This window comes from Rhipicephalus microplus, chromosome 3, assembly GCF_043290135.1.
Source record: "Rhipicephalus microplus isolate Deutch F79 chromosome 3, USDA_Rmic, whole genome shotgun sequence".
Lineage (NCBI taxonomy): Eukaryota > Metazoa > Arthropoda > Arachnida > Ixodida > Ixodidae > Rhipicephalus > Rhipicephalus microplus.
Genome location: NC_134702.1, coordinates 277,936,113 through 277,950,266, shown reverse-complemented (window position 1 = coordinate 277,950,266; position 14,154 = coordinate 277,936,113). Strand labels below are relative to the sequence as shown.

At 51.2% G+C, this 14,154-nt stretch overlaps 1 protein-coding gene across 1 annotated transcript in view; it reads left to right on the top strand.

Moving 5' to 3' along the window:
* Window positions 1–14,154, top strand: part of LOC142803214 (putative ATP-dependent DNA helicase HFM1) — a 1,032,948-nt gene that overhangs the window by 38,812 nt on the left and 979,982 nt on the right. Inside the window, exon 6 of the mRNA XM_075888308.1 lies at window positions 8,017–8,149. Within this exon, the coding sequence (XP_075744423.1) occupies window positions 8,017–8,149 (133 nt within the window). The remainder of the gene's footprint in view (window positions 1–8,016; window positions 8,150–14,154) is intronic.

Genomic DNA, 14,154 nt, shown 5'->3' with positions numbered 1-14,154 from the left:
ACGCTCATAAATCACATCCTCTTCGCCACCACATTACATACACTGAGGATCGGAGTTTCGGTTTGAGAATCGCGGCACATACCTGCAGTCAGAAACCCACTGTGCCACCACACGACACTTTCAGTTCCGGTTTCTCTCTCGCGCACCACAGATTATCAGACTACACACGTGCTGTGCGCAACGCCTAGGTTCGGCGCCTCTGCTAGGCTTGTTTGACCACCACCACCGTTGGCCCCGCATCTGCTGTGCGCAATGCATAGGCTCGGCGCCTGCTCTACACTCGATTTACCACTACCACTACTGGCCCCGCACGTGCTGCGCGCTACACCTAGGTTCGGTGCCTCTGCTACGCTCGTTTGTCCACCACCACCGCTGGCCCCGCACGTGCTGCGCGCAACGCATAGAATCAACGTCTCTGCTAGGCTCGTTTGTCCACCACCACCGTTGGCCCGACACCTGTTGTGCGCAACTCCTAGGTTTGGTGCCTCTGCTAGGCTCGTTTGGTCACCACCAGCGTTGGCCCGGCACCTGCTGTGCGCAATTCACAGGTTCGGTAAACCTTCTACGCTCGCCTGACCACCACGACCGCTGGTTCCACACGTGTTGCACGCAACACATAGATCGGCGCTTCAGCTAGGCTCGTTCGCCACCACCGTTGGCTAGGCACTTGCTGTGAACAACGCCTAGGTTCGGTGCTTCTGCTACGCTCGTTTGTCCACCACCACCGCTGGTCACGCACGAGCTGTGCGCTACACCTAGGTTCGGTGCTCCTGCTACGCTCGTTTGTCCACCACCACCGCTGGCTCCGCACGAGCTGTGCGCTACGCCTAGGTTCGGTGGTTCTGCTACGCTCGTTTGACCACCACCACCGCGGGAACCGCACATGGTGCGCGCTACGCCTAGGTACGGTGCTTCTGCTACGCTGGCTTGTCCACCACCACCATTGGCCCCGCACATGCTGCGCGCAACGCCTAGGTTTGGTGCTTCTGCTACGCTCGTTTGGCCACCACCACCGCCGGCCCCGCACGTGCTGCGCGCTCCGCATAGGTTTGGTGCTTCTGCAATGCTCGTTTTTTCCACCGCCACCGTTAGCATAGCACCTGTTGTGCGCAACTCCTAGGTTCGGTGCCTGTGCTAGGCTCGTTTCGCCACCACTACCGTTGGCTCGGCACCTGCTGTGCGCAATGCCTAGGTTCGGTACATCTGCTACGCTCGTTTGTCCACCACTACCAGCACTTCAGCTAGGTTCGTTTTTCCACCACCATCGTTGGCCCGGCACCGGTTGTGCGCTACGCCTAGGTTTGGTGCCTCTGCTGGGCTCGTTTGGCCACCGCCACCGTTGGCTCGACACCTGTTGTGCTCAACTTCCATAGGTTCGGTGCTTCTGCTACGCTCGTTTGTCCACCACCACTGTTGGCCCGGCACCTGCTGTGCGCAACGTCTAGGTTCGGTACATCTGCTACGCTAGTTTGTCCACTACCACCGCTGCTCCCGCACGTGCTGCGTGCGATGCATTGGTTTGGCGCCTCAGGTTCAATGCATAGGTTCGGCGTTTGCCACCACCACCGTTGGCTAGGCATCTGGTCTGTGTCACGCCCTGGGTTTGGTGCCTCTGTTACACTCGTTTGTTCACCTCTACCATTGGCCCCACTCGTGCTGCAATCTACGCCTAGGTTCGGCGCCTCTTCTACGCTCGTTTGTCCATCACCACTGTTAGCCCCGTACCTGCAGCGCGCAACGCATAGGTTCATCGCCTCTGCTACGGTTGTTTGACCACTACCTCCGATAAACCCGCCCGTGCTGCGTGCTGCGCCTAGGTTCGGCATCCCTGTCATACTCGTTTGACCACCACTGCCGTTGGCACCGCATCTGCTGCGCGCAACGCATAGGTTTGGTGCCTCTGCTAGACCCATTTGGCCACCATTAGCGTTGGCGCGGCACCTGCTGTGCGCGGTGCCTCTGCTACGCTCGTTCGACCGCCACCACCGCTGGCCCCACACGTGCTGCGCGTTACGCCTAGGTTCGGCGCCTCCGCTACGCCCGATAGGCCACCACCATTGTTGGGCCCGCACCTGCTTATCGCAACGCCTTGGTTCGGCACCTCTGCTTTGCTCGTTTGTCCAGCACAATCATTCGCCTCACAATAGCTGCACGCTACACCTCATGTTCATGAAAGGGACATTTTTATTAATTCATATTGCTACGTAGCTGACATATCAGCGGTCAGAAGACGACAACGAGGAAGTGGTCTGTCGGTTGTGTGTGCTGTCTTTCATCTTAGTCGACGCCATACGCATCAGTTTGAATATAGATTTTAAATAGACACGCCCCGTGTCATTTGTACGCAACATCTTTGTGGTGGACGTGCTGGGTGCTTCCCCGTCTACATCACGAAGCTCCGCAACGGCCGCATCATCATAGATCCAACCATGTCACAGGTTGAACAACCATCGTCTTCACCACCTGCCCCTACCGTGACTTCTACATACGTCGTTCTACCTCCTGCTCGTGATCCCGGTGTATTTTCCGGTCAGGATGGCATTGACGTCGACAAATGGGTCAACTGGTACGAACGGGTCAGCGCAAGCTATACGTGGGACCCGACTCTTATGCTTGGCAGTGTGCTTTTTTACCTCGAATGCCCACCGCGAGTGTGGTTCGAGACACACGAAGCGGAGATTACAAACTGTGACTCCTTTAAAGAGAAGATCCGCGACCTTTTTGGCGACACCGTTGGGCGGCAGATCGCAGCGCGGAATCAACTGGCGGCTCGTGCACAGACGTCGACGGAGTCGTACGTCGCGTATATTCACGACGTCATCGCCCTATGCCGCCAGATTGACAAGCACATGAGTGAGTCTGAGAAAGTGGCCCATGTGCCGAAAGGCATGGCAGACGACACATTTAATCTTCTAGTTTACAACAATGTTGCCACCGTCGACGCCATCATTAAAGAGTGCCGGCGGTTCCAAGAAGCCAAGAGCCGCCGTATTACACAGCGATTCACCCGGCTGCCCAACACGGCCGCAACCTCATCGTGTGAAACCACCCGCCAGTCCCCCACGTATGACAACGTCACACGCATTGTTCATCGGGAAATCGAAGCCGCCTGTCCGGCTCCTCTTCAGCCACCCGTTTTCGCAACGCTCGCCTCTGACCAACAACAGCCGTCAGTGGCGTTAGTACAGCCCCGCCGCGGTGGTCTAGTGGCTTACGTACTCGGCTGCTGACCCGCAGGTCGCGGGTTTGAACCCCGGCTGCGGCGGCTGCATTTCCGATGGAGGCGGAAATGTTGTAGGCCCGTGCGCTCAGATTTGGCTGCACGTAAAGAACCCCAGGTGGTCGAAATTTCCGGAGCCCTCCACTACGGCGTCTCTCATAATCATATAGTGGTTTTGGAACGTTAAACCCCAAATATCAATCAATCAGTGGCGTTAATACAAGCTGCGGTGAGGCAGGAGTTTGCGAACCTCGGCCTTCCATCAGCATGTCCCTCGACTCGCCCTGAAGTCCCGTCCTACTCCCGAGGACACGCTCGCCGTTCACCTCCAACAATGCCCTTCCGTAACTCTTCGGAATGGCGAAGACGTGACGACCGGCCTATTTATTTTTCCTGCCACCAGCCTGGGCACGTTTCTCGCTATTGCCGCCGCCGTTGGTCAAACCAACCACGTCAGACTTTCTCTACCTCAGCGCTCACGCATCCGACGACCCCTCGACGTTCTGTCGCCGGACCCTTCAATTTATATTCGTCGTCACCTTACGAGCCTTCCACTGACGCCCCTTTGCCCGGTCGCCACTACCCTGAAGCCCCTTCGTCTGGTCGCTGCAGCTCTCGCTCCCCATCGCCGCTACGTCGCCAATCCCGCTCTCCGCCACCTCGGCTTTTCCTCGCCGAGCTTCTCTGGACGACCGCAGCACAAAAACTAGATATTGCAGCTTTTATATGTGTAGCTACAACACCAATGACGGCCGAAAATCCTCTACTGACGCTTCCCACGCACCATAGCCTGCTTGAAGTACAAGTCGACCATGTTCCTGTGACCACCCTCATTGACACAGGTGCGCACCTGTCTATTATGAGCGCTTCTCTACGCTGCCGCTTACAAAAGATTATGACGCCATCTACGATGCAGGCAATACGTATTGCCGATAGCGGTACTGTACCAGTAATCGGAATACGCACTGCTCGTGTCAGCATGCCTGTCGTCACGCCGTGGTCCTTTTTGCCGAGCTAGCCTGCTGCTCTCATGGCCGCATACTTGGCCTTGATTTCCTTTCGGCACACTCGGCCTTAATTGATTGTTCGTCTGTTACCCTCAGCCTTGATCTACCAATCTTTGCCGACTACTCTGCAAAGCCCACCAGCCACTTGAGCCCAACCACTTTCCTTCGCCTGCCACCTCGAGCCGTCACGTACGTGCCTTTGTCATCGACCCCTCCCGTTCCTGACGGTGATTATATCGTTACGCCAATTACTGACGTTCGGCTGACGCGCAGTGTTACTGTGCCCTATACCGTCGCGACAATAGCGGATAACTGTGCGTTACTTCCGCTCCTTAACTTTGGTTTCACCCCGCAAGTGTTGCCATGCCAGATGTCTCTAGCCCATCTAACTGCCATAACAGAGGACAATGTCAGTGTTGTCGCTGTATCTGCTCTTGATCGAAACGCATTCTCACGGTCACCCAGCTCAGACGATGATATTTTTCGAAACATGATTGGATTGGAGCTGTCACCTCCCCAGGCCGGCGCTCTCTGCCAAGTTTTGGCCTCATACAGTGACATTTTCGACACCGACGATCGTTCCCTTGGGCCAGACTAAAATTGTCACTCACCGAAACAACACTGGTGACTCTGCGCCCATTCAACATTGGTCGTACCGCGTGTCAGCGTCCGAGCGAGAAGTGATTCAGAAATAAGTGGCCAAAATGCTTACGAAAAACGTAATCGAACCATCAACAAGCCCTTGGGCATCTCCCGTGGTATTAGTAAAAAAGAAAGATGGCTCATGGGGTTTCTGCGTTGATTATCGCCACCTCAACAAAATTACAAAAAAAGACGTGTACCCTCTACCACGCATTGACGATGCCCTTGATTGCCTCCTTGGCGCCACCCTCTTTTCATCTCTCGACCTCCGATCTGGCTACTGGCAAATTGCTGTAGATGACATGGACCGAGAAAAGACCGCCTTCGTTACCCCTGATTGTCTTTACCAATTGAAGGTCATGCCATTCGGGCTCTGCAACGCTCCAGCGACCTTCGAGAGAATGATGGACACGCTCCTACAAGGATTTATATGGTCGACATGTTTGTGTTACCTAGACGACGTGATCATTTTCTCACCTACCTTTGCAACCCCCCTTGAACGCCTTTCGACCATTCTATCCATATTTCGACGGGCCGGCCTGCAGCTCAATTCCTCCAAGTGCCACTTCGGTCTTCGTCAGATTACCGTATTGGGTCACCTTGTTGACGCTGCCGGCGTACGGCCAGACCCGGCGAAAGTACGCGCTGTAACAAACTTCCCAGTCCCACGCTCTGTCCATGATGTTCGCAGTTTTGTGGGCCTCTGCTCCTACTTTCGCCGGTTTGTGAAAAACTTTGCGGCACACGCACGGTCACTCACTGACCTTCTCAAACAAGACGTTCCATTTTCTTGGGGCCCTCTTCAAGCTGACGCCTTCTCTCAGCTAATCACCGCTCTAACGACACCTCCTATTTTTGCACATTTCGACCCCGATACTCCCACAGAAGTGCGAACAGACGCGAGTGGTCACGGAATTGGTGCAGTTTTGGCGCAAAATCAGCGGGGCAACGACCGTGTGATCGCGTACGCAAGCCGTCTGCTTTCTAAGTCTGAACGCAATTATTCTATAACAGAACGGGAATGTCTCCCTCTTGTTTGGGCGGTTTCGAAATTCCGTCCTTACTTGTATGGCCGCCCTTTCCGTGTCATCACAGATCATCACGCGCTGTGTTGGCTTTCTTCTCTGAAGGACCCCACTGGACGACTTGGTCGTTGGGCATTACGCCTACAGGAGTATTCCTACTCGGTTGCTTATAAGTCTGGACGTCTCCATCTGGACGCCGATTGCTTATCCCGCTACCCTGTTCATGAGCCCGATGAACCAGACATCGAGCCTTGCCTCAGCGTCATGTCAATGTCGCAGGTTCTTCAGATTGGTGATGAACAACCTCGTGATGCTTCTCTGCGACAACTTATTGACCGTCTTGAATCTGCTCCGAACGACACGTCACTTCGCATGTACGTCCTCTTAAATGGCACGCTGTACCGTTGTAGCCTCCAGCCAGATGGCCCTGAGCTCCTTCTTGTCGTGACGAAAAACTTGCGTTCAACCGTGCTGCACGAGCTTCACGATGAACCACCTTCTGGTCATCTGGGTGTATCTCGGACGTACGACCACATGCGTCGCCGCTCTTTTTGGCGTGGTCTCGCCCGGTTCGTTTGCCGTTACGTGTCCTCCTGCGATAAATGCCAACGTAGGAAGCGACCTACTGCGTTCCCGGCTGGACTTCTTCAACCGATCTCTATCCCAACCGAACCTTTCTTCCGTGTTGGTATAGATCTTCTCGGTCTTTTTCCCGAGTCGAAATCGGGCAACAAGTGGGTCGCCGTTGCTATAGACTACGCGACTAGGTATGCCATCACTCGAGCGCTCCCCACCAGCACCGCTATGGACGTTGCGGACTTTTTGCTCCACGACGTCATCCTACACCATGGCGCTCCTCGCGAATTACTCACGGATCGCGGCCGCGCATTTTCGTCCCGTGTAATCGACGATCTTCTGCGCTCTTCCTCGACGCACCACAAACTGACCACTTCCTACCATCCCAAAACAAATGGCCTTACCGAACGGCCAAATCGGACCCTAACGGACATGCTCGCGATGTATGTGTCCTCCGATCGCCTTGAGTGGGACCTTGCGCTACTTCACGTGACCTTCGTGTACAATTCTTCGCGCTACGACACTACTAGTTATTCACCCTTTTATTTGCTTTATGACCGTTATCCGACGTTACCACTCGACACCCTACTTCCAACCACTACAACGCCGTAAACCGAATATGCAAGCGATGCTATTGCTCGTGCCGACCACGCACGTCAGATTGCCCGCTCTAGACTTTCGGCTTCGCAAGCCACCCAGAAAGCCATCTACGACAGCCGGCATGCTGATGTTTACTTCTCACCCGGTTCTCTTGTTTTCCTGTGGTACCCAGTTTGTCGAGTTGGCTTATCAGAGAAGTTGTCTCGCTACATGGGTCTTTACCGTATCATCTGCCAGGTAACCTACGTCACCTATGAGATCATTCCTGCATCTGAGACCACAAGCCTGCCTGCAGCCACACCCAGTGATGTGCACGTCAGCAGGCTAAAACCTTACCACCTGCCTACTGAAGACCGTAGTTAATGTGCACCGAGATGGCGCTTTTACCGCCAGGGGTGGGGGGTAATGCTACGTAGCTGACATATCAGTGGTCAGAAGACGACGACGAGGAAGGGGTCTGTCGTTTGTACGTGCTTTCTTCCATTTTAGTCGACGCCATACGCATCAGTTTGAATGTAGATTTTAAATAGACACGCCTCGTGTCATTTTTACGTAACAATATCTAAAATTTCACGTGCCACTATTAAGATGTGATGATGAGCAATGCCGTGGTAGAGGGCTCCCAAACTTTCAAACGTCTGACGTTTTCTGACTGTCATGAGCACATACGGACACAAGAAGAGATCACTGCGACACGGCAGTTCCGTTATTCTGATTTCCTCTCTTAATTGTGTCTTTATCGGCACACCAGCTTATTTTTTGGAAATAGAAGTGCGTTGCCTGGAAGTTGTGACCCTCTACAACGGATCATCGCGAGCCCATAAGAACCCACGTGAGATATACGGAAATGTTGATACCTATTGTTTATGTGCTGATGCGACCACCTTGTCAAAAGAGAATGAAGATGCTGTGATTCTTTTTTCACTGTGGGCACCTTTTGTCGCAGTTTTGTTCCACTCGCAAGGGGGCCGTACAAGCCGCTACCGTTCTGGCCTCTTCACTTGGCCCTCGTCGAAGACTGGCCTTCTCAACGGAACTGCTCGCCACCGCATGCGCCATCAGAGACGCCAAACTGCGTGGTGAGGATGGTTTTATGCTCTGCAACAACGCACAATCGTGTTCTTGGGTACACGTTTATCTTGGCGGCATTTGGAGCCAGGTATAAAAACAGCGTGTAAAACTTGGAGCATTTATTGTGGTGAGAATCATTACACGAATCGCAGTAGCACGTAATGTGGAGGAGTGTGGGGTGTGCAAAGGTGGGAGCAGAGGGAACTGCACATACAAGGGCAGCGCATTTTCGTTACGTGCATGCGCCACCAGACGCTTCGATAACTAGGCATCTTTGGCTAAAGGGCAGGCAACAGAGCGCCACTTTTTAGCCATCAGGTATTGTGTAGTTGCCAACCGACCAGTTAGACCAAAATGTACTTTATGCAGAGAGTCCTACTAAGCATCGGCATCAGACCAAAAGTAACAAGAAATAGAGTAGGTCGGAAAAAATCGAGAAATATTATAATTCGCCGAACAGTTTAAGGTAGGTGCATTGTTTTATTGTGCTCATGGTGGAGAAAGGAGATTTGGCGAAATTGCGTCGTATGGTTGTAGTTTAGTTGGCTATACTACGTGCTTCTTTAGAGAATAGATGCTTTTAGTCATGAGATGCTTTCAGCTTCCGTCGGCAGTGGCTCCCAAAAGTGGATCAGTTACTTGGGCTGCCATGTCCAGGAGTCCAGCCAAAAGTTATGGAAATGTGGTCTCTCTCCACCAATTCTTTCTACGGAATGGTATGAGCCAACCAAATTACACAAACATTGATTTTAAATTCATTTTGTGTTTCTTCGCACAATAACAGAATCTGTACTTCTGGTACGGCAAAATTTTACTCGTCATTTCCAGTAGATATATACGTGGCAAAGCAAAATATTCACCTTTTAGGTCACTTTCTAGATCGCAATTGCAGCAGCACGTGTTGCTTCCAAAGGACTTTCGGTAACTTCAAATAATCACTCTCTAAAACTGAAGTGGAAAACTTGTTTTCAAAGTTGTGATAGAGTGAAAAAAAATCTGTTTCCGCTCTTTATTGAAAGAAACACGCGTAGTGTTAAAGGCGGCTTCTTATATTGCCCTGTGTAGTTTGAAAGGAAAATAAATTAGAAATATTTTTTTAAAAGTCTTGAAAATGAGCAAAGTTCTCGTGAAAACTATTGTTTTCCGCCAACACTTCGCCGGGGCACAAAGCAGTCCGTGCTAACCTTGCATATGTAAGAAGGAAGCAACAAAGGGGAGTAGGCCGGGAGGTTAATCAGAAAGACATCCGGTTGGCTACCCTACACTGGGGGATTAGGGAAGAGGACAAGAATGATAAGAAAGAGGGAATAGAGGAAAAAAAAGAAGAGACTGGCAGTAATTTTATTGCAGCATGCAGAACTCAATCGCATGTCAGAAACGTTCACACAAGCCCGTCTTTCTCAAAGAATACAGCAGGGCTTTCACTGCCTTGTGGGCTGTCGAGGGACGTGGTGTAATAGCACCTGCACAGAAAGAGGCCGATCATCCAGTCGCCGCATTGCGTTGGCAAGTACTGGTCTCTCTGAGGCAAAGCGAGGACAGTGGCACAGCAGGTGTTCGATATTTTCATCGGTGCCTCAAACATCGCATGCCGCACTGTCAGTAATTCCGATTACCGTGGCATAAGCTGTCGTGAAAGTAACTCCCAGCCAAAGGTGAGAAATAAGCGAAGCTTCACGTTGATGTAGGCCGGGTGGAGGCCGCAGTTGTAGTGAAGGGTCAAGCTTGTGCAGTGTTGTGCATCGTATTTGGTGTGTTCGACTCAGTCAGTGTGATGCTGCGGGCTAGTTGACGAATCTGCCTCGCCGCGTCCGCTTTCGAAAGCGGAATGAGAACGCTGTTCGCTTCTTCACGTCACGTGCGGGCAGCATGATCTGCGGAATCATTTCCGCTTATACCACAATGTCCAGGTAACCATTGAAAGACGATGTCGTGGCCTTTTTGTATTGAGAAGCGGTGAAGTTTCACGGTTTGCAAGATCAACTGGTCACGACATCAGCGTCGGAGAACTGACAGCAGGCACTGTAACGCTGGTTTTGAGTCAGAAAACACGGGCCATTTACTTGGTCTTTCTTCAGAATTGATGAGTTCCAGTGCACTGCGCAGCGCCTCGAGTTCTGCCGTCGTGGACGTTGTCACATGTGAAATCTTAAAACACCGAGTTCTCTTTGTGATGGTAAAACCACTGCTCCACCTGAACTAGACGGCGTACTCGAGCCATCCGTGTAAATGTGCTTGTGGTTACTGTAGTTTTATTCCAGTAGGAATAGACATAGTTGTTTCAGGGCATGTGTCGGTAAGTGCAATTTTCTCCGCATTCCTTGAATCATTAAGTGAACTCGCGGCTGGCTCAAGCTCCAAGGAGGAAGCGGTGGCTGTGATGCAGGTGCGTACGCCTCAGTGAGCGATGAGCGATGCCTGCACACAGTAGCACCGTATGTCGTGCGGGTCCTTTCAGCGGTAAAGCTCGGCAGGTGGTGGGAAGGGGTCCTGGCATAATGCCTGAGGTGCATGCGCATTGTTTCGGTAATAATATGCGTCTTTATTAAAGGATCTTGAGCGATGGTAGTGGTTTCAACCGTTGAAGCACTGTGGAGTAATCCAAGGCATATAATAAGTGTTTGGCTTGAATGCTCTGAATTGCGCTCAGGTTGGTCTTACCGGTGTTAGATATTGCAAATAAGCTGTACCTTAAGAATAGATAATCAGTACTCTGTGCAGTTGTAGCATAAATGGTATGGGTACTCCCCAATTCTCTCCGGCAAGGAATTTGAACATATGACATGTTGCGATCAGCCGCTTCTTCACATAGTTTACGTGTACAGTCTACGACAGGTTTCTGTCTATTATGACTCCAGAGAACCTGTGGCTTCGGCTGAACGATATGAGTTCTTCATTAATCAATGTGCTGTAAGCAGATATTGGTTTCCGCGTGAACGCTACCACTACACATTTTCTGCAGGTCAACTCGAGACCTTGTTTGCGAAGGTAGAATGACGTCGTTGTAGCAGCCTTCTGAACGCCGGTGCGAAGCTTAGGCCTTGTCACACCTGATGTCTAAATGCAGATGTCATCAGCGTAGACAGAAAGTTCTACAGTGCTAGGTAGGTGCTCGACTAGTCCAATGAGAGTTAGATTGAAAAGTGTAGGGCTTAGCACTCCTCCCTGAGGTACTCCTCGGCTGCTGTAATAATCAGGTGTTGCGCCATTGGCTGTCATCACGTAAAATGATCTCAGCTGTAAATAGCTGTACACCCACATAGATATCTTGCCACCAAGACCTACTGTTTCCAAAGTACTAAGGATGGCTTCATGGGTGACATTGTCGTAAGCCCCCTTAATGTCTAGAAACAGGGCGGCGCACAGTATCTTACAGGCTTTTGTGTATGTAGGCAGCGAAAGTTGTATAGAGGCTTCAACCCGGATCCGCTGCACTCCAGCCCAGTATGTGTGGTTTCCCAGAACCACAATATCATTTTTGAAAAACGTCGTAGTAGAGGTGTAAGGGTTTCGGGCCGTCAGATGTGGGCTACGAAGCCAAGAATAAATTTATCGACGTCGAACCAAAACAATTAAACATACTCACAGTAGCTGAACAATACAAATGCTTCTTCTACTAGTCTCGGTCTTTACATTTCTTACGCCTTGCGCATACGTTAGTACTCTGTGCGTCTTCCATGTATGCAGGTCTATTAAGTCCGTAGGACAACACTCACAGTACTGTTGCAGACTTTGCTGCAGACGACGCAAGTTCGCTACGGGAAGGTGTGCACTCACGTTCTCCAGGTTTCTCAAGCGAAATATGAACCGCTCATTCAGGAACGTGTAGGTCAACGCTCTTCCGGTCGTAGCGCCGAGGCCCTGCTTTCAAACATTAGATGCGATGGATCCGCTTGGATGTGGCACCATGACTATGACCACGATCTCAGCACTGGCTTTGCCCGATCCACTCGCACGTGGCAGCGAGACCACGATCTGTGCTACTGGAATAGGGTCAGCTGCTCACCCTGGCTGCATGCTCGTTTACCACAGGAACAGCACTGCTAGACCCGGTCCAGAACACTCGCACATCGTCGGCACTCGCCAAGATCGTCCCGGCTGGTCTGATAGCACCAGCTTGGTGCTTACTTCTCTGTAGATTTATCTTCATCGTTATTTAGCGACCACCGCTCTGCGCGTCGTTCTGGCTGCCGACACTACCATCTTTCCTCAGTCTCACGAGCTCGCACGCTGGGGTCTTGGCGGTGGGCCCGCATCGCAGCCGCGTTGCGAGCTCTCCGCTCCGCTGTCTTCGCTTCCAAGGTGCTCATAATAAGTAGCTGCGTGGATCACAAACTGAGCTTCCAGCAATTAAAAAGGGAGTGGGCCAATAGCGCTCGTGCTTTCCTCGAGTACAAGCGCACACACCAAGGGACATGCCTTGAGCTCAAGAAGCTTGGTGAGGGAGCTTCTAAATTCTAAAAATTGGCCGCAAATGCTTGGGTCACTGAAAATGTCTTCAAAAGCCGATAGTGTTCTGCCGGCAGTACTATATGAGTCATCCACAGCCCCCCCCCCCTCTTCTAATGCCGTTCTCGTACCATTTTTTTTCTTTTAAGATAAGTGCAATAGAGCTTTGTTCGAACGGATTTCATGTTGCCCCATTATTACTGCTGATATGCCACGCATTATTACCTCCACGACGTTCCAGCAATGTTTTGGTCACGTGGCATGACCGTTTGCAAAGAAGAACCATTTTTCAGACATGATTGTCTTTTACTGCGTGGATGTGTCAATGAATATGCGCCGAAGTAGACGCCTGCCATTATAGGCAACACCACATCGATGGCAGAGCTATTTTTGGCGCATATCATCGCATTTTCAGCGCAGCCTATGAAATATTAGGCTCTATATAATTGCGTAGCTATATGTATTTTCTAGTGAAGGAACGCACCTAATACCTACGTATTGTTGTTGCGCCTAAAAATTTCGCATTTGCTTTTTAATTGCGACAAGTTTGAATGCATGAACGCAACGAACAGTTCAAGATGGCGGGGCTTTCAGCAATAGCTTAAACTTTGGCTGGCTGGGTGAATCTTGTGACGCCAGAGAGTCAGACTGATAGACACGCAGACAGACCCCAATGTCTGCGTTCATGTATCCAGAGAAGAACTACCGTCCTCAAAAAGTGCCGAGATTGTCTGGGCCTCGTCAGCCGCTTTCACGTCTTCTCTCTGCCTCTCGCTACAATGTAGACCGACAGAAGACGCACTTTGACGAGCGGCCACTGCCATGCTCCCACAACTTTGCCTGCTAGTGCCACCGTTCCACAAGGCTTAACCAAGAGCGTGATTTTATCAGCTCGACGCTGTTCTCACGGTGAATGGCGTCATGGCACAGCCACGTATGCACACCATCGTGCTTGACAACCTTGCGGTTGATCTGCGTCTTCCCGTTGTCGCATCAAGCTCGAGCACGCAGCCAAGGGAGTGACATACCGATACAGCCAATGGCGACAACGAGTGGACGCGATGTTGGCGCCGTCTGCATTCTGTAGATAACAGTAAAAAAGATTGGAATATTGCCATTTTACGTAAACTGAGCCCGTTTTTAATATATTTTACTCTCAACTTTCTTGAACGAATAGCAACTAATTTTACTGTTTGTGTAATTTGTTGCTGTGCATAAAATGAAATAGTTGTCAAAAGTGCAAGGGCGTTCTTGTATGGCGGCTGGCATTCCCCATAGCAGACAGCACTATCGTCGTCTGCTTCTACGCCGTGGCTACCCCCACTTGCTGCAGCAGCCCCCTTTCTCAATTTATCTCGTTTCCATATTGTACATTGCACTAAATTAGTTACTAAAAGCTCATAAGTATCTTTCATACTTACGTCAGTAAGTTGTGATGCCGCAACTTACTGGCCGAGCGAAAGGACAACGCTGATCACACAAGCTTGCAGCAATAAATCATTTTATTTCGAGACAATCGATCGACGTTTACATAAAATAAAGGTCACCTAAGGAACATTTTAAC